This window comes from Plecotus auritus, assembly GCF_963455305.1.
Source record: "Plecotus auritus genome assembly, chromosome: 8".
Lineage (NCBI taxonomy): Eukaryota > Metazoa > Chordata > Mammalia > Chiroptera > Vespertilionidae > Plecotus > Plecotus auritus.
This window is the reverse complement of record NC_137782.1, coordinates 36522183-36545072: the sequence shown is the minus strand read 5'-3', so window position 1 is coordinate 36545072 and position 22890 is coordinate 36522183. Positions and strand designations below refer to the sequence as shown.

General features: G+C 44.7%; 1 protein-coding gene and 1 long non-coding RNA gene across 3 annotated transcripts in view; one reads left to right on the top strand and one right to left on the bottom strand.

The window, feature by feature from the left end:
• Positions 1 to 1069: 1069 nt before the first annotated feature.
• TMEM200C (transmembrane protein 200C) lies at positions 1070 to 9746 on the bottom strand. 2 transcript variants are annotated; one of them, XM_080685690.1, is made up of 2 exons: positions 9281 to 9746; positions 1070 to 6547 (listed from the first exon to the last, which is right to left on the bottom strand). In XM_080685690.1, exon 2 carries the CDS (start codon positions 6451 to 6453, stop codon positions 4627 to 4629), a length of 1827 nt encoding a protein of 608 aa, XP_080541816.1. In that variant the 5' UTR covers positions 6454 to 6547; positions 9281 to 9746; the 3' UTR covers positions 1070 to 4626. The 2 variants fall into 2 exon arrangements, with proteins under 2 accessions (XP_080541816.1, XP_080541817.1); XM_080685691.1 differs by lacking the exon at positions 9281 to 9746 and adding an exon at positions 7148 to 7267.
• Positions 9747 to 9891: 145 nt separating this feature from the next.
• Positions 9892 to 22890, top strand: part of LOC308256472 — a 44265-nt gene continuing 31266 nt past the window's right edge. Inside the window, exon 1 of the long non-coding RNA XR_013961465.1 lies at positions 9892 to 10321. This is a non-coding gene — a long non-coding RNA (uncharacterized lncRNA). The remainder of the gene's footprint in view (positions 10322 to 22890) is intronic.

Sequence of the window (22890 nt, the reverse complement as noted above, 5' to 3'; positions counted from 1 at the left end):
GGTTTTTTCTAAGTTTTCTAACTCAAATTTTTTTTTTTCAAAACTGCATTTTTAAAAGAACCCATAATGACTAAAGAGAACATTAGTAGAAAAAGTTTGGTCCAGATAATTTAAATAAATTTACACGCACTTGCTCCTCACTTCAGGTCTTCACAAAGTCTTTCTCCCTGCCCAGCTCCTCTGACAGAACGAGGCAGAGACCCACGGCTTAGCCTGGCCTTTCTGATGTGACCAGCCTCTGTCAGTGGAAATGGAATAATCATGGCCAAATACAGTCAAGTAGGCCGCTCAGGCAATCATTTGTCGTTTTATAGTTTGATCATGGGGCCGTGAGGAGCATACATCTAGCTCTCATTAGTTCCATGGTCTATTTGGGGGCATTGTAGTTTCTTGTCCTCATGTTTAAAGGTTGTTTTTTTAATTTTATTTCTAATATACTTACATTATAAAGATTTTTTAGTGCAGCACTTTTACTGACAACTGAGTAGTAAATTTAGCCTACTAATTACTTTTCTGTATTTTGCCTTAGTAATAGTAGTTATCATTTACTGAAGGCTTATTTGTGCCAGGAGTTGTTCTAAGTTGAGTATATTAGTTTACTTAGTCTTCATTTAAATAATTGATTCCATGAGCCCGATGCTATTACTAATATCCATTTAACGAATGTGGAAATGCATGTACAGTGGTATCTGAATTACACTTTGAGCCATTATACTATGTTGCCTTACACTTTAGATTTTTAAATCTAACATTATTCAGTTAATAAAAAGGAAGGCCATATGTAATGATTTGGTTTAGCAATTGATTCTATTTTCAATAAAACTAAAAAAAAATTTTATAACACTATCTATGTGCCCAGCCTGTTGTAAGCATACTACACAGGTATTAAATCATTTAATCTTTGCTCCAATGCTGTGAGGTAGGTACCATTATTATTCCCATTGTATGGGAAAGCAAATGAAGACATTGAGAGGTTCAGTAACTTGCCCATGGTCACCCAGCTAGTATGATAGAACATTTTTTGGTGGTGGTGGTGGTGTGAGGCGGGGGGGGGGGGGGGGGGGGGGGCGGTAATGTATCTGCCAAGTTGGAATTATTTTAAGATTATAGTCCTGCCATTGCTTTTTGCTTTTAAACAAATTACTCCATCTTTCTAATTTTTAGCCAACTCACTCACAAGTAATGGTTGGCAGTGGGAAGATTCTATGATCTCTAAAATCCCTTCCAATATTTCCTATTGATTTGGTACAACAAACCCTGCAAAGTCACATGGCAAAGAGTCTTGTTTATGCCAGTCTGAAGACTTATCACAGCTTTTAAATTCGCTGTACGTTCTAACACTTTCTGCCTATCTTCAAGAATGGTTTCAGGAAAAGGATCTAGCAGTAAGCTAAAAATGTAGACAATATTTTGTTGACCTCCAGAAGTGCCAATTTCAGCTCCGCATCTGCCCATAGATCCAGATAATCCTCCACACTATAATTCCTGGCTCCACCACTCATCAGCTGTGTAACCTGGGCAAGTACTCCATTGTTCTGACCTGAGCATCTTTCTCTGTACAATGGGGCTAATAATAATCCTACCACATAGAATTGCTGTGAGAAGGAATCGAAATAATATGTGTAAAGAATGTGCAACAGAGCTTGGCCCATGGGACGTAGTGAGTAAAAATTTAGTATTATTATTGCAGAAGACCTTTTTTCCCTAAGAAGGGGAAAGTTGTGAATTCCACCTATTGTCATAGCTGTAGAGGATCCTTCTGAGGTCTGATGAAAGCCCAGTCTTCCAAGATTTGGAAAATTGGGCTCAACCTTTTTATCTTCAGGAGCAAAAAAAAAAAAATCCACTTAAATTGCTCAATAGTTAAGATAGATGTGACTTGATACTGAACTACCGTATGTTAGTTTGGTGAAGTTACTTAATTTCAGAGGGCCTGTGTACACAAGATCAATATGAACTAGATGTTTTTATTTAACCTGACTAAATGAACTAGGCAATAAGTATAATTAAGTCTAGTCAGTTGGACGGATTTTCTAAAGTTTGTAAGGGATAGATTTAATCTGTCTCCCCCTCTTTAGTTAAAGAGGTAGTGGTTTTATTATTTGCTAAATGTCTTAAGGTATATTTTCTGAGGACTGAAGACTATATTTTACAGTACTAGAATTTGTTTTTTTTTTCCTTTTAAACAACTCACCAATACAGTATATTAATTACCCAGCAATTTAAACAACTCATCATATAATATATAAGTTACCCAGTATGCAAGGTAATAGAGAAGAAAGCCTAAGGAAATTTGAATTATTTTGTGTGTGAGAAAACATGTGAGACTTGAAATTTAACACTACCTGGAGGTCTGATTACACTTGCTTGTCACTTTCACTAGTGGAAACTCACTTTTGCTATATAGAAGTGCCAAATAAATTAATCCACAGTTTTAAAGTGGATTCAATCTGGGAATAAACTAGGTCCTTTAAAATTGATTACAGAATATTATAATAAATAATAGTTTATTAAGTATATTCACTGCAAAGTTGTGTGTACAAATATGATATGATTATATCCTGGACAAAACAAACACCCTGAATTTAGGTAAAGCTTTCAGAGCCGAAGGCATTCATAGAGATTACATCATCCACCAGAGACCCAGAGAGGCTAAGTGATTTGACTAAGGTTATGGAGAATAAGAGGATAGCAGAGGCTTTCTTGAGCTCAACTTAAGGGATGCCCCACTCTTCTACTGCATGCATTCAGACAACATATTATAATAGTAATGACAATTACCACCACTTATTAAGTACATACTCTGAGCCAAGTATTCTGCTCAGCTCTGTACTTACAACTCTTTGTCCCCCACCTCATAGCTCTATGAGGTATGTCCAGTTTCTTCCATTTTGTAGATAAGTGACTGAGACTCAGCACTGTGACTTTCGGCCAATGCTGAAAGCTGGGGGCCAGTCTCACTCTTACATCTCCATTCTTAGCACTGGACTCACTGCTTCACCCATGGGGACCAACGTAACCACATCTTTGACTGAATTTTCCTTTAAAATCAGTATTTTAGTCTCTTGCAATGAGAGCTTTGGCTGTGTGCAACCGCAGAACTTGTATCCAAGGGGCTGAAAAACAATGACACCATTCCCAATAATAGCTCATATTCTTAAAAATTAACTCACTGGCTTTTAATAAAATCAAGTGTAAAAACCCTACCACATTATTAAAACATTATCTTTTAGTCTATGTAGACCATGGATTCAAGAATATGAACTTGGCCCTGGCTGGTGTACTCAATGGTTAGAGCATCAGCCCTTGAACAGATGGGTCTCAGGTTCAGTTCCCAGTCAAGGGCACATACCTGGGTTTTGGTTGGATCCCTGCCTTTGTCAGGGTGTGTATGGGAGGCAACCAATTGATATATCTCTCACATTGGTCTCTCTCTCTCTCTCTTTCTCCTCACCCCTTCCTTCCTTCCCTTCCATTCTCTCTAAAAATCTATGGAAAAAATATCCTCAGGTGAGGATTAACAACAACAAGAAGATTATGAACTTAAAAATAGTCAACTCCAAGAGGATGAAACAGGATATTAAGCCTGGTGCTCTGTAAATTAATACTTTGAGGTAAACTAGAAGCATTATTAATAATTACTATTTATTTAATGCTTAATTCTATTTGAAAGAGAAACTCCTAAATGGTTAATACTATCTCTATTTAAAAGTTAAAAATGTACTTGAAATTATTTGAGTGATGATGGCACTGAGCACTTTGGGGACAATAACTACAATCATAGTAGCTGTATCTTAGCAAAATATTTTAGATTAGTCAAACTGTTAAATGTTTGTGTTAGAAGCATTAGTTCCAAGGCAAAATGAGGCGATATTGTATTTAATTGTTTGTTTGGAAACTTTTTTATTAAAAAAGATTTTTAATAGTAATGCTATTTTCAATACAGGTGTGATGGTACTCAATAAAGTATCGTGTACTACTTGATATAGTGAATTTAGGAATGTAACAGTCCAACTAGATGCTGGCCCCCTCCCTCTCCATTAGCAACCCTAGTAGCAAAAAGTAAATATCCTTTTAAAAAATAGGGAGGCCTTTGGGCAGTTGGGTGAGCAGAGTGGGGTGGGGTAAGAAAAGTGCTCTTTCCTGTCATACTCATGCTTTTGGCTTTGACTTCATCTAGAAATGTCCGTTCCCAGAGAACTGAATCAAACCCTCCTATGATCCGCAAAAGCGCAGGAGAAAAAAAGCTTGTCATTCACAAGCAGCTATGGACAACACCAGCAGCAGAATACAGGGTTAGGGGAATTAGGGATTCAAAAAAGAAGTTAAAGTGCACAGTTACTGTAAAAAATATATTATTTTGATCCTAAGAAAATTAAGAGCATTTTATCTAATGAACTAGATTGCTGACCTTTTAATACATTTGGTTTTCATGGAACATACAATCACCATCGGCCATAGAAGACTAGTTTGCTTTTAAAAAAAATTGCTTGGAGTTATCTACGGAATTTTGTGAACACCATTCAAGGATGACATTCTGCAGCTCTTTGGGAGATTTCCTCCGATAGGTCCACAAGGAAAGGGGGTGAGCCTATCTTCTCACTCCTTCCCCGGCTCCCACTTTCCCTAATCGCCAGTACTTTCCAGTTCTCCGACCTCTACCCCCGTGGAGTGAGACCCGGAAACCATGAAGAGTTTCTCCTGGTTGGTAAACTGCTTCTGCACTGCCAGGGGTGGCTGGTCCCTGGGTGGCCCTTGGCTGCCTTCATCCGGGACGGTCTCTGGAGGGCTCTGCTCCTCCGCGCCCGGCCCGGCGGTGGCCTCACAGTCTGGACTTTTACTGGCTCCTGCATCCACAACCGACTCCAAGGAGGTGCGGGCCTCCCGCAGGGGGGTGTAGCCTTGATGGCTGCAGGATAGGTCCTCAGACTGGGAGCTGGGCGAGCCCAGCCTGGCAGGGGGCGTGTCCTCCAGTTCCAAGGGGGGCGAAGGGGCGGTAGCTTTGGCCAGAAGGTTGGAGTCCAGGTCCACGCTGCGCGGGGAGGGCGGGGGCTCCGGGGACAGAGGCGCCCGGCGGTCCGGGAGCCCGCTAGTGCTGCAGCGCCGCGGGGCCGCGTGCCTGCCGGTCCTGGGCAGCTGACCGCCCTGCGCCCCCGGCTCCTCCAGCTGCCTGGGCGCCCAGCGCGCGTCCCCCGGGTCGCCGCGGAGGTCGGTCAAGCTCAGGTCAAGTTCACCCCGCGGGATCTCCCCGGAGCCGCGCTCCCCAGGGGCTCTCTGCCAGCTGCAGCTCGCGCCCTCGGAGTCCCCGTCCCCGTCGCGGTCCCCTTGCAAGGGTAGCAGCGCGAAGGCGCTCAGCGAGGAGTCCAGGAGGGAACTGGCCGTGCTCTGGCGCCCCCAGCTCCCGCGTGGGCTGCAGGGGCCAGGGGTGCTGCTGCTGCTGGCGGCCCCGGCCGCGGTGGCGGCAGCGGCAGCGGCCACGGCGGCGGCCCGGCGACGGCCAGCCACACCCGAGCGCTCGCGGTAGATGCTGTACACTGCCTCCGCCAGGCTCGGGGGCTCCCGCGGGCAGCGGGAGGACGATGCCGGGTCTGGCGGGGACGCGGGGTCCCCGGCCCTGCGGCTCCCGCTGAGCGCTGCGGGGTGCGGCCACGAGCCCCTGGCCAGCATCGCCGCCGCCCCGAAGGCGTCCCCGGCGCCGCCGCAGCTCCCGGGCTTCAGCTCCAGGCCCCGCGCCTGCACGTAGCTGAGGAAACCATTGAGGGGGGCGGCCCCGGGGGGCGCCGAGGCGGCGGCGGCCAGGTCTTTGGCGCGCAGGCTGTGCACGTCGATGACCGTGGAGTAGAGGTCCCGCAGGTTGATGATTTTGGTCTTCTTGTCGCGGTTCTCGTGCAGCACCGCGTTGGCGCAGATGAAGAGGAAGATGCCGATGCCCATGATGAGGGGCCCGAAGACCTTGAGCTTGTCCGAGTTCAGGTAGCCAGAGAAGATGCGGAAAAAGAACCCCACCGACGTGGAGGAGGGCGGCGAAGGGGCGGCGGCACGCACCGGAGGCGTGCTCCCGGGCGCGCCCGCGGAACTGGCGTTGACACCCCTCACCGGCCCCAGGGGGCCCTGGGACCGGCTTTTGCTGCCACCGCTGCTGCTGTTGGCCGTGGTGGGGACGCGGTGGCCGCTGCTGGCGGGCGGCAGCTGTTTGCCCCCCTCCCGACTGGCCCCATTGGCCTTGGGCCAGTAACCCACCACGGCCATGGCGATGCCCACCAGCAGCACCAGGATCCCGCAGAGGGCGATGAGCCCTGAGATGGAGCACAGCTTCAGCTTGCCCTTCACCACCACCACGTCGTTCTTGCGCCTCTTCTGGACCTTCCGCTTGCGCTTGGGCACCTGGCTGGGAGGGCGGAGGGGATCCTGCTTCCTGGCGGAAATCCTCAGCAGGCCGCCGGTGGCGATCATGGCGCGCTGGTAGCCTGCGGGGCTAGCCCCTGGGGCGGAGGCTGGTGCAGGGGGGGCGCCAGCTGCCCACTAGCTGCTCCGCCACCTCCTCCTGCTGCAAAGCAGAGGAAAACAGTCAGGCTATCGGCTTGGCTGCAGCAACATGCCCCGCGCAGCAACTGTCCAGCTCCCCCCAGCCCTCCACAGGTGTGCCTCCTCCCCAGGCACACTAAGGGGAGTGCGGCCTAGAGAGGCCAGGGGTGGGGCAGATGGACTAGGGAAACGCAGCGTTGTTGCAAAAATTGATAGAAGGCGATCAAACACTTTGAGAGAAGCCTTCTTCTCTCCCCCCCCCCCGCCCCGCCCCCAATGCCTCCATTCACACACACTCTATGGCTAACATTCCAGCTTCTTCATTTCAAACTCTCCTGGCTGGCAGCCTACAGAGCTCTGACCTTTAGGAGACACCAAATGTGGGGACTCAAAGTAGCAGTTGAGGACTTTCCAGGCAAAAGCCATTCCCTCCGTCCTACTGGAATCAGAAGATTCCCAAGGGATTTGCCACAGGAATTTCAACTCTCAACCTAAGCCAGTAATTTGACAAGGTTCAGTCAACAGCCACTAAAACAGCCCCCCAAGTTACTATGTTATAGAAAGGGAACTCATTTCACTGGATGAAAATTAAAGGTCAAACATATGCTGGCAGCTTATTCACCTCAGGTAATTAATAGAGAGCCCATTGCTGGCAGAACACCAGAGAGAGGGGCCAATGCTCTGACAAATATCTGCACAAAGACGTCTTCCACCTATCACTGTTCCCGCAGCTAAAGGCGAGCAGATCCCTTTCATAGCCTTTTCATCATCTCTTTTCTGCAACATCTGGACAGCTTCTTGGAGGGGAATATTCAGTTTTAGGTAACTGGTTATGTAACGCAGCTCTTCCTCCAGCCTCCTCTCCTCCCTCCGAGGAGCTCCCAAACAGGTATCATATGCTAGATCTCTTCAGGAGATCTGAGAGGTCCCCAGACTCTCCAAGAGAAAGATCTCTTTTTCCTGTGGGAAATCTGCCACCTTAAAAAAAAAGTCTGCTGTAATAGCTTTCTGGCCCATTATTAATGTGTCAACACTTTTCAGATTCCCAAAATTCAAATGAGTAGGCAATTAACTGGGCACAGTATAATAATGATGGTGTGTAAAATGACATTTCCCCAAGTGAGAACAGATTTTCTTCATCTTTTTCTCATGAGGTCATTTTTTTTAAAGAAGGGAGGGTGACAGCCAGCAGTGAGTGAACTATCCTACAGGAAGTTTAGTTGTTTATGATAAAGCTGCGGTTCTGTAAATGCAGATGTGTCTTTGTGGCTGTTAGCTTCCGAAAATGAAAGGCTTAGGTATCACTCACAAGCCTTTTGGCATTTTATCCTTTATAAAATCATTCATGTGTCAGAATAAATTACCCTTTGAAAATGTGGGACAACTAAGGTAGGATTTTGCTTTTAATTGGTGCCTGGGTGAAGAGCTTTGGTCCTTGATTCCCTCCATTATATCAATCTAGGCAGGATCTTTTCTCCACCAGAGGAAAAGCAAATGTTAATCAGCTCTTTACAATGTTTGCAAGTCAATATCACCTTAGAATTTAGTTGGTTTTCAGTAAGGAGAAATACTAGGTAGGTGAGAGAGGGGTCAGTAGAGAGAATACATCTATTATAATTTTTGTTTTAAGAAACTGCACAAGTACAGATTGTTAAAAAACACACACACAAAAAAACACAGAGTAGCTTATTGTCCATCTAACCACCCCCCACCCCATAAGCACGTTTGTTATGTAGTTGTAACACAGAGACTGCTGTTCTAAGTGACCCCTAGACTCTAGCATCTTATCTGGAGATCTGTGCTTATTTTAAGGATTTAGGAGCCAGGCATTTTAGAAACAAAACCGGACTGGGTTGGCAGGTGACTCTCCCAGATGAGAGAAGGGCTAACATTTTGTTGGGCATAGATAAGGTGCACCAGGTTGCTGGGTGCCTTGGGGAGGAAAGCCCCCACAATGTATTTCTCCTCGGTGTTGGCTCTGAGTAGAATGTATGGAAGACTGGAATGGGCTTCAGTCATCCTTTACAGAAGATCTTTAAGATTAGTTTAATAACTAGTAATTAACTCCCTGGTTTATTTTTCCTCAGCTCTGTTGAAAGCTGAGCATCTTCCTAATGTATCACCATCTGACATGAAATACTAAGCATAGTGGTCGATGTGAGGGAAGACCACCTCTGAGGCTTTTTTTTTTTCCCCATACAGAACAAGGGAAAACTAACTTGGCAGACGAGGTTGGCTACCCTCGAAATTTCCTGCCCGGTGCTAGTCTTTCTATGGTTAAGGAATGGAGGATGGGGGGGGGGGAGTCTAAAAATACAACTGCTTCCATGAGACACATTCAAGTTCTGGGCTCATGATGGATTGAGCCCCACTCTGCGTGAGAGGCTCAGAGCCCACAGGCTGGGAGCGCCCTGCCCTGGTCCGGACTCAACCCAGGTCCTCGACCCCCGCTCCCTCATTGGCAGGGCAGCGAGCCCCTCGCCCAGCTCTTCCGTCTGCTTATTTATGTTGGAGTCACATGAGAGCAGCAGCTGGGAGTCCGCCTCTGGAAAGAGCACAGGCGGGAGAGAAGTGAGGGCAATCTTCACTGGCTTTTTCTGGGCAGCGCATCCCATACAGCCCGCCCGGGAAGACGGCTCTCCCGTCCGGGGACCCGGCTCGCGGCGTGAGTGGTGGGAAGGGGAGCTCGGGGGCTGAGGGCAGACAGAATGGCTCAAAATGGCAGCACCAAAAGCAAACAATATCGCTCACTTACCCAGGAAGCCCGGGGCAGCTCAGGGCCGGCGATCGAGCGCTCGGGCGACACAAAGGAACCATGGAGAAACTTTTTCAGTCCGAGCCGGCCGCAGGGCGCGGGGACAGCGCCGCGGGCCCTGCCTCCGAGCGCGGCTCAGCAGCCCCGCGGGGGCCAGCGCCCGCCCCAGGTTCGCAGCCCCCTCGGGTGCCCTGGCGGGAGCCATTTCCAAGAGTTTCCAAGAAGTATCAGGTCCTCCTCACGCCGCATCCCGCCTGCAAGCCGTCTTCACCGCCGCCGCGCCGCCACCCTCCGCTGCGCGCCCCGCGCCCCGCGCCCCGCGCCCCGCGCCTCTTTGTGTGGCTGCAGCGCGCCGGGCTCCGCCGGGTGGAGTGGAGCCCGAGGTGGTGCGCGGCTCGGGGCAGCCGGACTGGTAGCTGTTGCTAAGAGACCGGAGCCATGACACAGGGAAATTGCTGCAGGATGGCAGTCAGTACCGGCCCAACTCCGCTCACCAGGGGCGCCCCCGCCCCCCGCCCCGCCCTCCGCCTCCTCCTGGGCGCCCCCCCTCCCCACTTCCCCGGCCTCCCTCCGCACCCCCGCACACACGCTTCCTCTCCGGCCCGCTGCACGTCCCTTCGGAAAACTGCTTCCCCGAGGACCAGGAGGCGCGAGGGCACACAGAGGAGGGGTTCAGCGCTGGGCACCCGCGCCGGGGGTCGGAGGACGCGCGTCGGGAGGACCGGGCGCGGGGCGCCTTGGCCTCGGCCTTCTCCGCCCCCGTGGCGCCGGGGGACCGCCGCCCGTCTCCGCTGGGAGCTTTGTTCCTTTTCTTCCAACTACCTGTCTGAGCAGCGGGCCGGGGAGGGCCCGAAGGAAGGGCCGCCACTTCTGAGGGTCTTCCCATCAGCATCCGAGGGACGCCCTTGGTGACAGAGGGGGTGGTTCCCCCGTCTCCTCCCCCCTTCTCTCTTTTGTTGCGTCTACTCTAGGAGACGGTCGAACCTCTGCTGTTCCCCCCTCCCATTTGGGAGTTTGCGGTGTGGACACTCCGCGAACACAGTAAGTTGTCCCCCAGCAAAAACTCGGGTCCGGAGTGGCGCCGGCCCCGCCGAGCGGGGCGCAGCCCGGGACTCGGGGCTGCCCGTCTCCGGTCCTCGCGCTTCAGGGAAGCCAGGCTTTGTGACCGCCCTCCCCCGACCTCGGCCTCTCCCGGGGAGCCAGCAGCTGGGGCGCCTCGGAGATTAGAATCTGTTCCGGGCTCTTCCTGGGGCGGCCCCTCCTGCTCCTGTCAGCAAGCATTAAAAGGAAAACCTTAATTCTGCAAGGATCAGGGTGAGAATCAAAGAGGGCATGTGGGGGTGGGGAGGGTATCCACACGCCCTACGTCATTTGGAGAGAGGAAGAGAGAGGTGCTTTCCCGGCTCCTCCCTGCTCTCAACTATAAAGTAAAAAATGACGGAAAAGAGAATTTCAAAGGAATTTCCCCATGTAGTTATTGAGAAAGTAAGAAAGATTTCGATCATCTACTGAAACGAGGCAGCCAGGATTCAGGAAGAAAGCGACAGTAGGGCAGATGAAGCAAGTGCTGTCTGAACTTGGGGTTCCAGACACAAATATTTTGGTGTATGTGTGCGTGGGGCTTTCTGTTGTATGTTCTGAGTTTTGCTGTTTAAGGGGCCACAGAACCCCCACAGGAGGAGGGCTTTATGCCCACAGTTCCAGTTACAAGGTACTTCCTCCAAGTACACAGAATTCACCTGTGTTTAAGGCTAAAGCATACACTTTCCAAAACGAACAGTAAAAGCACAAACATTTACAGGTTGAAAGAGATAAAAGCGGACAATGATATAGGAGTTGGTGATAGAGGTGTTGGGGAGACAGGAGGGATGGAGGAGAAATGTTTCCCGAAAGGAACCCCTGTACCTGCCTATTTGAAAGTGATTTCTGTCACCTTTCCCAAGGCAGTCATGAACCTGGATGAAGATCAAGGGGTTCAGGACCCTCCTCGTCCACCTGTCTATTCCTACTCGCATGCAGAAGGCCAGAAAGCAAGCTGCAGTGAAGGGAGTTTTAAATCCCACATTGGACTGCTTCCTTTTAGAAAAAATCACTGCAAAGGAGAAACAACTGGGTCTAATTGTCATTTTTTAAGTTGTTTTTTATTTGTTTGTGTTGTGTGGGTTTTTTTGTTTGTTCGTTTTTTGCTCAGAGCTGCTTCCAGACTTATTGGATCCCAATAATAGTCTGGTGTTTTGCACAAAGATGGGATCTGAAAGCTCATCTCATCACACAGCTGGTTGTCAGGGGCTATGGGTGGCAACTTCTGTCCTTTGTGGGCCTCTGTTTGATGAGCTGTATAAACTGGAATAATACAGCAGAACTTCATTAGGATTTTAGGTAGATTAAGCCACTGATGGTTTAACATTTCTGCATAAATTATAGCCATTATTTGCACATCTGAAACTCATTGGAGGGATTTGGAGAAAAGAAGAATTCTTTTCTAGACAAACAAGCTTTGGGACAGAGCTATTTTTTTTCTCTTATGTTGGTGACTACAATAAGATTTATGCTTTATTAATCAAAGGCTTCCTTCCAAACTGAGCTCTTTGGAACTTAGAACTGTTCTATTTAACCCAAGTGTTAGCGCCTTCAGTAATTTTCTTTGTCTTCAGCTCAGGGTATCAGAGAAAATCAGATAGATCACGTGTGTTTCCAGTGGAGTCCTTTAATGCCCTCTGTAATAACATAGTATCAACATGCATTCCCAGGGGGTTCCAAGTTGTACACAGCTCTTTTCAAAGCAACAATGATGCTTTTGGCCTTCCTGGAGTTAATTTCCTTCTAGTTTCACTGGCTGTTCTGTTTAGATGGTTTCTGAGATTATGGGACACCCATTTTCATCCTGCTGAGGACCAAAGGGCTAAGGCTACCTAATCATGATAATTCACTACTGTCTCAGGAACTGGGAGCTCAGCACATCATTCTGAACATGTCGCCGCAAGAGAATAATGAAGGCCTTGGGGGGAAAAAAAAGAGGCAAAAGATTAGCCAGTGTAGTTGGATTAAACTCTGACCTGAAACCTTTCATTTGCTCTTTCTTAAAAACAATCCTTATGTAATTTATCAGTTTCATAATTTATTCACAACCCATGTACTTGCCCTGATCATTTCATCACCCTGTCTGGCTCTCCTGCCTGTGTGCCCCAGGGCTGCGCAGGAGGAGACGGTGGCTGCTAGGGGCCCACTCAGGCCCCTCTTGGTCTCCAAGAGAGTGTAGAGGGAAAGGGATCAACAGCTCAGCAATTCCTCCCTCTCCACATGCCCTGCTCTCAGATGGTCCGTGCTGCAGAAACAGAAGTAGTTTAGCATAGTGGGTTCTGCAACCAGTTTGTACCCTTCACTTAATATAAGTAAATAAATGACTTAAGCTCACCTGCCTTAGTGTCCCCATCTGTAATGGAATAATGACACTTATACCTACCTCATAGCATTGCTGTGAGGAATAAAAGAGTTTAGTTCATGTGATGTAGCTCATTAAAGGTAGCTATCATTCTTAGTTCTAACGTCTTTTCCCAGCTTGTTACCCTCACTCTCCCATTCTGCTCATACTCTCCAGGATCTATGTGGGACCATAGTAGCACTTGTCCTCTCTGAAATGAAGTTACAGGGTCAGCTGCTCTGATTGAACTGTGCCTGTCCACATGCCACATGCTACTTCACTCATTTTGCAATTAGGCCAAAGCCCTTTCATTTCAGTTTGCTGGAGAATCCATATTTCAAAGTCATGTCACTCTCCAGTCAAATTAAAAGTTTGTAAAAAACAAACACCCCCCCCCCCCAAAAAAAAAAAAAATCAAGAGGACCTTCTTCAGACTGGAAGTTTGAGGATTTCATAGCAAGGACTCTTGCTGGAAGCCAATTCCAGCATGTCAGCAGGGCTGAAGCATTTGGAGATGGCTGAGGGCATTTCCCCAAACTGAAAAGGACGCATAAAATGATTGCTTGCTGCCAGACAGTTTAGGGCATCTTAATCTACATGTTATTGCCTCCTACTGGCCAAACAACTGAACAGCCGTAGGCAAATTCTTCCAATCTGACAATGGATTGTGTATTATAAGTAACCCTACCCTTTGATGTGTATATCTCCACCTTGCCTTAGGACAAATTGTGTTAATAAAAAGCAAGGGGTCCTGAGACAAGGATAACTTAGTTCCTTTCATTAAGTCTTCTCTGATTCCCCATAATGCCTTCCAAAATTATGTTTTGTCTCTGGACTCTTGATTAATTTATGCACAGCACCTTCTCCAGGATCCTGAACCCTTCTAGATGCCAGATCAAGACCTCTGGCATTAGACTCTCAAGCCTTTTTATGGCATCTTTACAACAGAAGGAGGGAACCATTACCCCAAGGTTGAAAACAGGACACAAAATATCTCACTTCTCCTCTTTCCTTGTTCCCTCTTTGTACCCCTACCAATAAAAAAAAGCAATATGACAAACAAAAGCATGGCAAAAGAAAACAAAAACTAAGCACTAGATACAGCAAATAAAATATTGGGACATACACTGAAAAATGATTGTTCTCTATCAGAAATTCAGATTTTCCTGGGCATCCTGTCTTTTATCTGCATCCCCACCACAAAATACTGTACCTTGGTAGTCTCATAATTCTTCACGGCCCATGTAAAGGATAAAAGAACCTGATAAGACAGAAAATAGGAAATGCACTAGTGAATTGAGGCCCCATGACATTTCTTTTGGAACAGAATGGGCAGGAAAAGAAAACATTGAACAGAGTCTGGATGGAGCAATAGAACTTAGAAGGTCAACAACGGTACTTCCACAGCTGAGCCAGGCTGGCCTTGGGGTTTCTCATAGTCAGAGGTTACATGGTTGGTGTTTCCAGCCCTTCCCCATGGAACACTGCCATGCCAGAGGGTGGGTGCTTGCTGTGCTCCACTCCCTGGGGCCCCACAAATGAACCACTAAGAGGTAGAACTCAGCATCATTTTCAAGAACCTCAGTTTGGAAATTAGCGGTAAACTTACGCTAGTGTCATGGTCATGATCAAGCCTTTTACTTATATTTTTCAAAGGTGTCAAAGAGTTCAAGGCCAAATGCTTCTACCACAGGGGAAAGGAAATGATGAAACGTCTAAAGAGCCTTCCTCAAAGAGGGGCTTCTACCTGTGCTCCAGATAAATGGCATGTAGCAATGACAGCCTTCACCTCTGCCTTCAGCCTCACTCCTTCTTAATATTACAAATCACCGGGCTGTCAATTAGAGACCTACCAGCGGTTGTTTTCTTTAATACGCAGGTTTGTTTTTGTACATCCAGTTTTCCCTTATAGCCCTCATTTTTTTCTACCATTTTCCATGCACACCATCAAAGCTAGATTGTGTGCCTCATAAATAATTGAGGTCTGAGAGGAGACACTAGGGTCCCTGGGCAGGCCTGAAAGCAGATCTGGCTGAGCTTGGACAGGGCTTTGCAGAGAGGGCTCCATCAATGGAAGAGCCAAGAAGAGACACACAGCTAAATTTGCTCCGTGTTTCCAGAACATATCCTAAATGTCCACACTTAGGTCACTCCTATTATTTCTTACAATCTACAGGCACTGCAGACAGATGACTTGTCCTACTGAGAACTAATAGAGACTTACATGTCTGATCTCCTTTCAGAATTAATTGCGATGTGAGCCGCTGTGAGTACCCAGCAGGAAAGAAGATACACACAGACAAGGAACTAGTTTTCAAAAATATAGAAACAAATGATTCCACAATGAGTGCTTGGGTGACAGGTCTTTGATTCATCTAATAAGCATTTTCTTAAGCACTGCTTATATGCCTATCTCTTTGAATCTTGCATTTATTCAACAAATATTTATTGAGCATCTACTATGTTATAGTTACCATTCTAGGCAATGGAGATAGAGTGGTGAACAGTGTAAACAAAGTCCCTCTCTCTTGAGGGGGCAGATAATAAGCAAGAAAACGTCAAAATTTGATAAGTGATATGAAGAAATTGAAAGAGTGCTTTCACTGGTCAGAGGGGGCAGCAAAAAGGGGCTAATTTAGATTGGGTATTCAAGGATGGTGTCACCAAGGCGTGACATGTGCACTGAGAATTAAAAGCTGAAAAGGAGCTGACCATTTGAAAAAGTATTCCTGGGGACAGAAAACAATGCAGGGACATGGACTTATTAGCCTATAATTAGTTAGATTTAACTAAGTCTAGCTACATTAGTGACCAATACAAGGCAGAAGGATAAATCTCCAGGTGCTAGAGGACTTCAGAATACAATGTCCAGTGGGGAGAAAAACGACAGTTGACCCTTGAACAAATAAGGGATGAGAGGTGCTGACCACCACCAGAGTTGAAGTTCTCCTATAATTTAAGTCATCTCTCCACATACACAGATTCCCAATGGCCAGTTGGTTCACCCTTGAACAACCCAGCTTTGAACTGAAAAGGTCAATTGAACGGAGCAGGTCAACTGAGAAAAAAAAAAAAAAAAAAAGAGTATAAGTGGATCGGCACAATTCAAATCCGTGTCCTTTAAGGTCAGCTGTTATGGAATACTTCATGGATGTGGATCCCAGCCTTGACCTGGAATAGATTTGGAAAGTGGAGTGCAGGCATAGAATTGGGCGTGTGAGCCAAAATGATGTGGACATAATCTCTCTGATGGGTATAAGAGGCCCAGGGAGTAGTGAGCCAAGAATGCCAGTCCCGGAGGTGTTAAGATGCTGAGAGTGGGAAGGGTCTTCAGCGTGTGGTCTGAGGACCAACGGCACCAGCAGTACCTGGGAGCCTGTTAGTAATGCTGAATTTTGGGCTCCACCCCAAACCTGTTGGATCAGAGTCTGCATTTTAACAAGGTGCCCAGATGATTTGTGAGCATGTTAAATTTTGAGAACCATGCTCCAATTCAGTCCTCTCATTTTGGGGATGAAGGAACAGGATTTACCTGATGCCCATCATTTGTGCGTCCATGCACAAGAGAGAGAAATCTGCTTTTAACTGTTTGTTTCAAATAGTGAACATAGAGGTATATAACATCTGTGGCCAGATGTGTTTTGTTTTTTACATAGGACAGCAGCATGGGTTTTAGTTCAAATAGAGGAGGAAAGTGAAAATGTGGTTCATTTTGCAGGTTGATGCATCTGTCCAGGAAATGGGTTTGGTGGATTTGAGGTCTGAGCGCAGTGTTCTAAAAGATCAAACTTACCCTACTCTTGGGTTACTCTTTGGATTCAGATCATTTATACTCAAGTAACTTGGTCTCTTTTGGCCATGTGATACTGAGCAAGTTATCTGCCTGCATGCAGTTGTACTGTTTATAAAGGATGATTTGTAATTCCTCTCTGTCAAGGTAGTTGTGAGGAAGAAATGAGATCATCATCAGTGGCTGCTGATGGGATAGTTGTGGGTACCCCATCAACACCACTACCCAAAAAGTACACCTAAATGGACATGTAGAAATAAAGACTGAGTACTTGCAATGTTCCCCATCCCATATCACTGTTCCTAAGCCTGTTGTATAACTTTCGGAGCCCCTGCTGTAAGTGTTGCTTGGGGTATAAGCATTGCAGCCTGTACAACATTATTCAGATGTTAGTGGTTGAGGTGATGATGGTGAATATTTACAGAGCGCTCATTATGTGCCCTGGGCTGGGTATTGGAGAGGCAAGGGAAGGCAAAAGCTACCTGTGAAGTTTGGGTCAGATCCAAGAGACAGGGAATTTCCCCGAATGGCTTTGTAGTTTTGAATGACTCCCAGCTAGGTGGCAGTGGCTCCCGGATCTCCACTCCCTCACCTCCTTATCTTCTGAGTTTGGACCCTTACAGAGCAATTGTGCTCTGAAGTAGGCTTGGGTTTCCTCAGTCTCATGCCATTGTGACCATCATGTCAGTCTCACAGTTTGCTCCGCTATTTAGGAATTCAGGTGGTGGGGCTCACACAACCTCACAATGATTTGGAATCCCCAATGCTGAGTTATTGACTATATAACTACGTAATCTTAATGTCTGGGCCTCAAGGTTGTTAGGAGCCAAAGGACCACAGGGAGGAATTAAATTTCACATTTGAAGGGGGTGCTGCCCAATCATTTTTCATTATACATACCTTTCAAAGGACCCCATAGTAACATCTGTAATGCATTTATATTCTTTGAGGGTATAAATGGTCATGGCAAAAGAGAAAACTGCCTCCCTAAAATTACCATCACAAAGCATAGAAATGTCTAATGTGTAAATCAGCACTGATAGCATATTTCCACCAAGTGAAACTCTTCTGATTGTTTCAGAGCCACAGAAGATATGTTAAGTGATTACAGTGGGCTCAAAGTAACATCAATCGGATATTTTCCTAAAGGGAAAAAGCACACAGCATTTTCACACTAAATTTAATTTTGAATTTCTATAAAATCTTACTGACAACAACCTCAGCTGGCTTCTTTATACAGGAGCAGATTGAAGTATCATTACATCAGAAAAGCATTACAGATTTTTTTTTTCCAGTGAGAAAGATGCAAACATCCCTTCTTGACAGGTAAAGTGATTACAGAGCTTCTTATAGAGGTAAGATATTGGTGTGGCATATTAGAAAATGATATACAGAAAAAGAAGAGATAATATTTCAAAATATTCCTGATCTTATTATTCTTTGAAACACCTCCAAAGATCAGGGTTTGGCTACAGAAAAATCTGAAGGGCTAGGAGTTTTGTTTTACAGCAAATGGTGTAAGAGCTTAACATATTCACCTCACAAAGTGAAGCTATGTCACAGTTCCTTCAAATTCCCCCCAATCACTTATAATGTCTGGCTTTTGATGACATTAATATTAATGGAATGATAGAAAAATTATACTTTCTGGAAATTGGATATCAATCAATGTTACAGCTCCACTCTTTTTTTCTTTGCCAAGGAAATGATGTTTTTCCCATTTACAGAGATATTATGATCAAGGCTGAGAATCCACGCCCAAGGGAGGAGAATTAGGAAAGATGAAATTTGTAGCAGTCGGTTTAAGAGCTTACACATCAGGGTGTATATTTAATGGCTCACTTTAGAAGTGCTAGAAATCAGAGACTATCTACAGCTTTATTTTATAGAGGAATTTCTCCAGGCATCTGCTAAAGCTGAGGGCACAGGTGAGAAGTGCTGGTCTGGTGAGGCAAGCAGTCATGTTTCTCAAATGGGAGGCAGTTATGAGACTCCAGGACTCCATCAATGGAACTCACTCTCTGATTTTCTGGCCCATTTCTACTGGCATGTAGAGACATCAAAGAGCCAGCTAGTGTCTCTTTCTCTAAGCAAGACAGTCTCTAAACGATGTCAGATGAGAGCCTTGGTATTCTTTTCCGGTGATGCTTCACCTCACCAAGTGAGGTGGAGACTGAAAATGTCCTATTTGTTTAAAGGATATGGAAAGTCACGCTAGATAAGCTGATTCCCTTTTTGTTTATGCAGCCATAAAAACCTCAAGGGCATATTGCATAACCTCTTGGGCACAATACATATTAATGTCCTATTTAAATGATGCATAATGTTGAATAGTTGGTATTGAATCATGTGATTTGAAGAAAGTACAGATGACATTTAAAGATTCCTTCCTGTCTTTTGGGCCCTATTGTTCTCACTTAAAACTGTAGGAACTGGGGATAGGTCATTTATGTAATGTTTATTAGAACACTTTGCTTTCTACTTCTCTTATATGATTGGAAACATTGGTTTATACAAAACATAGTAAAATAACAATGTCCCAAAGTATAGAGAAGCAATTGGGTTTCATCTTATAACTGCTCTAAACTTTGCCCTAACTTGGATTAGTGATTCTTAAACTTCTTCAGGAGGTGGGACTTTGAAAATCTCAGAGCTCTTCATGGAACATTTTGAGATATCGAACTTAAATTCATGTATGGTTTGTATTGAGTCACCAACCCATCTAACATTAGATTCTTACATAGAAATATAGTATCAAATATTTAAGGAATACTTATGGAAGAACACCTTAAAACTATGAATCTTTGTCTAAGTTTCTCCCTACAAATTGGAAAAGAACATAATCATTTGTTTGATCCTAGTTATGAAACACCAGTATTTTTTAAGAATATAGTTTTAAAATAATTTTTAATAAGGCACATATTCCACCAAATAAATATTCTATAATCACATCTTTATGGTAGGCATTCAAGGTGTTTCCATTTTTTCTTATTAAAAATGCTTCACTAAGTAATTTTGTACATTTAAAAAAAAGAATATGATTTTTAAAACATGGTCTTAGCTATCTGATGGTTAGGTAGCTAAGAATGTCTGTCTTCCCCCATTATTTTTGCTTTTGCCACTTAACATACTGGACTCCAGGATCGCACTGCAGACACCTGCCTGCTTTCTTGCTCTTTGTGTCTGGCCTCTTTCAGCAATGCTGCTTTTCAGGTTTCTCCTCCTTCGCCACCTTGTTTCTCGGGACAATACCCCAGAGGCATTAGTGGCACTTCCCCCAATAGAACCACATTTTTTCCCTACTGCAACTTCTTTTATCTAAGCAAATCCTTTGTTATCATTTATCTATCCGTATGCGTGTCTATGACTTCTCCTCATTTTGTCTCACCCTTAGTTAGGGTTCTATTTACTCCCTTCTCCTCCTCATTAGTGAACTCGCAGAAGGTTCAGGGTCACCAGGGAATTCCCTTCTGGTTATTTGTATTCAAGCCCTCACTATCCTCAAAGGGATAAGTACCTAGCGGCCTGTTTTGTTTTAAGTCAGAAAAGGGTTCAACCCACTTTGAGTTCATTTTTGAAGAAACATTTCATGAACTATTTTTTTTCACATAAATTCGGTAATAAGCTCACGTCAAATTCAAACATCTCCCTGTCCTTTTATCGGCATTGTATCAAAAGTGTTCATTCAATAGATGAACAGTTTTTCATCCTAGTATCTCTGTATGAAGTTGTTAATGATGGACTGGTTGTTGCAAACTTCTGTAGGAGGCTTTTCAGGGGCTCCTTTCTCTCTCTCCCTCCCTCCCCTCCCCTGCCCCATTGTCTGTAGGAGGATCAGCAGCCCTGTGCCTCTGGAGGGAAGCTCTTCTTCCTTAGCCAGAGTTCCTCCCTCACTACACAGCCTCTCTGGGCTTTCCTTCCCTTCTTCTCAGGGGCCCCAGGGATGCCACTTGCCTTCTCCTCTTAGGAGCCACCACCACCATCTCTTCCTTGAGCTTTTTCTCTCCCCAATCTCATTCTCAGAGTGGGATGTCGCTTTTTGCCTACCACCGTTCTCATACCCTTCCAACAAATGCACCAACATTTTTCAGAATTTTGCCATCGATCATATAGGCCAATAGCCTGCATCATGTGTATACAATACCCGAGGAATTTGCAGGGATTACAGAATCTTACAATCTGATGATATGCTAAATGGGAGTCTCATCGGATTTATTGCAGGTTATTTTATTTCTGAGAATGTGGCTCACCCTCTTACCCTACAATTAGCAATGACTATACAGATCCGTTCTTTGTCATGACTCCTCTTCCCAGCACTGTGGGTCTGCAGAGTCTCAGGTGCATGCTAGTCTCAAAAAGGTGGCTCATTCGCATCTCCCAGACATTGCAGGTTAGAAAGATGGTCCTGTCCTCAGACCTGGATCACAACTGCACACCTTAAACAAAGTAACCAAAATATATATTTGCTAATAAAGTAAAATGTAAAATTATAAAATGTAGAGAAGAAAACATAGAAAAATTCCTGTGGGAAAGATTTGGTCTTGGTGAAAAGTTCTGAAAAATGCACAAACTAGCCCGGCCGGCGTGGCTCAATGGTTGAGGATCGACTTATGAACTGGGAGGTCATAGTTCAATTCCTGGTGAGGGCTTATCCCCAGTGGGGGCCATGCATGAAGCAGCAGATCAATGATTCTCTCCCATCATTGATGTTTTTCCTTTTCTCTCCCTCTCCCTTCCTCTCTGAAATCAATAAAAATATATTTTTTTAAAAATGCACAATCCACACAAGAAAAAAAATCAATAAATTGGACATTATCAAAATGGAAAACTTTTGCTCTGTGAAAAAAATGATCCTGTTAAGAGGATGAAAATAAAAGCTACAGGCTGTGAGAAAATACTTGTAAACCACATATATGATAAAGGACTCATAGCTAGAATACATAAAGAACTATTAAAACGCAACAGTTAAAAAACATTCCAATTAAAAAATCGGCAATAGTCAAGAAGAGACATTTCACCAAAGAGGATGTATGGATGACAAGCCAACGAAAAGATGTTCAACATCACTAGCCATTAGGAAAATGCAAATTAAGAACATTTTAATTTTATCCCCTCTATGCCCTCTTCTACTTCTACCCACCATAATGCAAAGCACAATAAAACATGACTGTTTATAAAACAACAATAAAAGAAACAAACTGTTCAAAGACACAACATATTGGATGGGTCACAGGCATTAGGTTGGGTGAAAAAAAAAAAGCCAATCTCAAAAGGTTCATATTGTATAATTCCATCAATATAACACTCTCTAAATGCCAAAATGATTGTTAGGGGTTCCGAGGGTGGTCTATGTTCAGCATGGTGGGGAGGAGGGAGCTAGGTTTAACTATAAAGTGGTAGAACAAGGAAGACCTTTGTGGTGATAGAATAATTTTTGCAACTTGATTACAATGGTGTTACAGAAATCCACACGTGATAAAATGGCATGCACACATTGTAGCAATGTCACTTTCCTGATTTTGGTACGGTACTCCAGTTGGTAAGATGCAACCACTGGGCAATACTGGGTGAAAGGTACGTGGAACCTCCTGTACTATCTTTGCAACTTTCTGTGAAACTGTAAGTATTTAAAAATTAAAAGTTGATAAAGAAGAAGAGTCTACTGGTACAAATTTCATATAATAATTAGAGTAAATTATTAAAGTTCTAATTTAAAAAGTATAAATAGTTTTAAAATATATAGATGGGCAAATCAATGAAAAAGATTTCCACATGTCAAAGGTGATCATTTTTGTCAGCAGGTCAATATTTTTTTAAATAAATCTTGCTAGGTTAGGTATTTAGTTAATGAAATAAATAATTTAGGGTCCTGCTTTTCATCCTACTCCAGAATGGATTACAGACAAAAAATGGCTAATTTCACTAATAATGAAAGAATAGCAAGTGTAAGAACAAAATGTGTATTTCAATACAATTATTCACCTATCAAAATGTCAAAAGAAAACAAATTTTTCTAAAAGATAATATTCACTGTTAATCAGAAATTAGGAAAATATATTTGCATGTAGTGTAATATCTTTTAAAATCTGTATTCGCTTTGAGCAATTCCACTTTTAGAGATTTAACTTACTAATGATAATAATGCCAAAACAACAGCAGCAACAATAACAGCTCATATATGCAGTGTACCAGGCATTTTTCTAAGCACTGTGCATGTATTACCTCATATAATCCTTTTATTACAGTCCCGAGGTAGGTTTTGCAGGTAAGAAAACTGAGGTTCATAGAAGTGAAATCATTTACTCAAGGTCACACAGCAATGATTGCTAAAGCCAGGATTTGAACACAGCAGTCAAGCTCCAGAGAACATGCTATTGAGTACTAAAGTATACTCCCTCT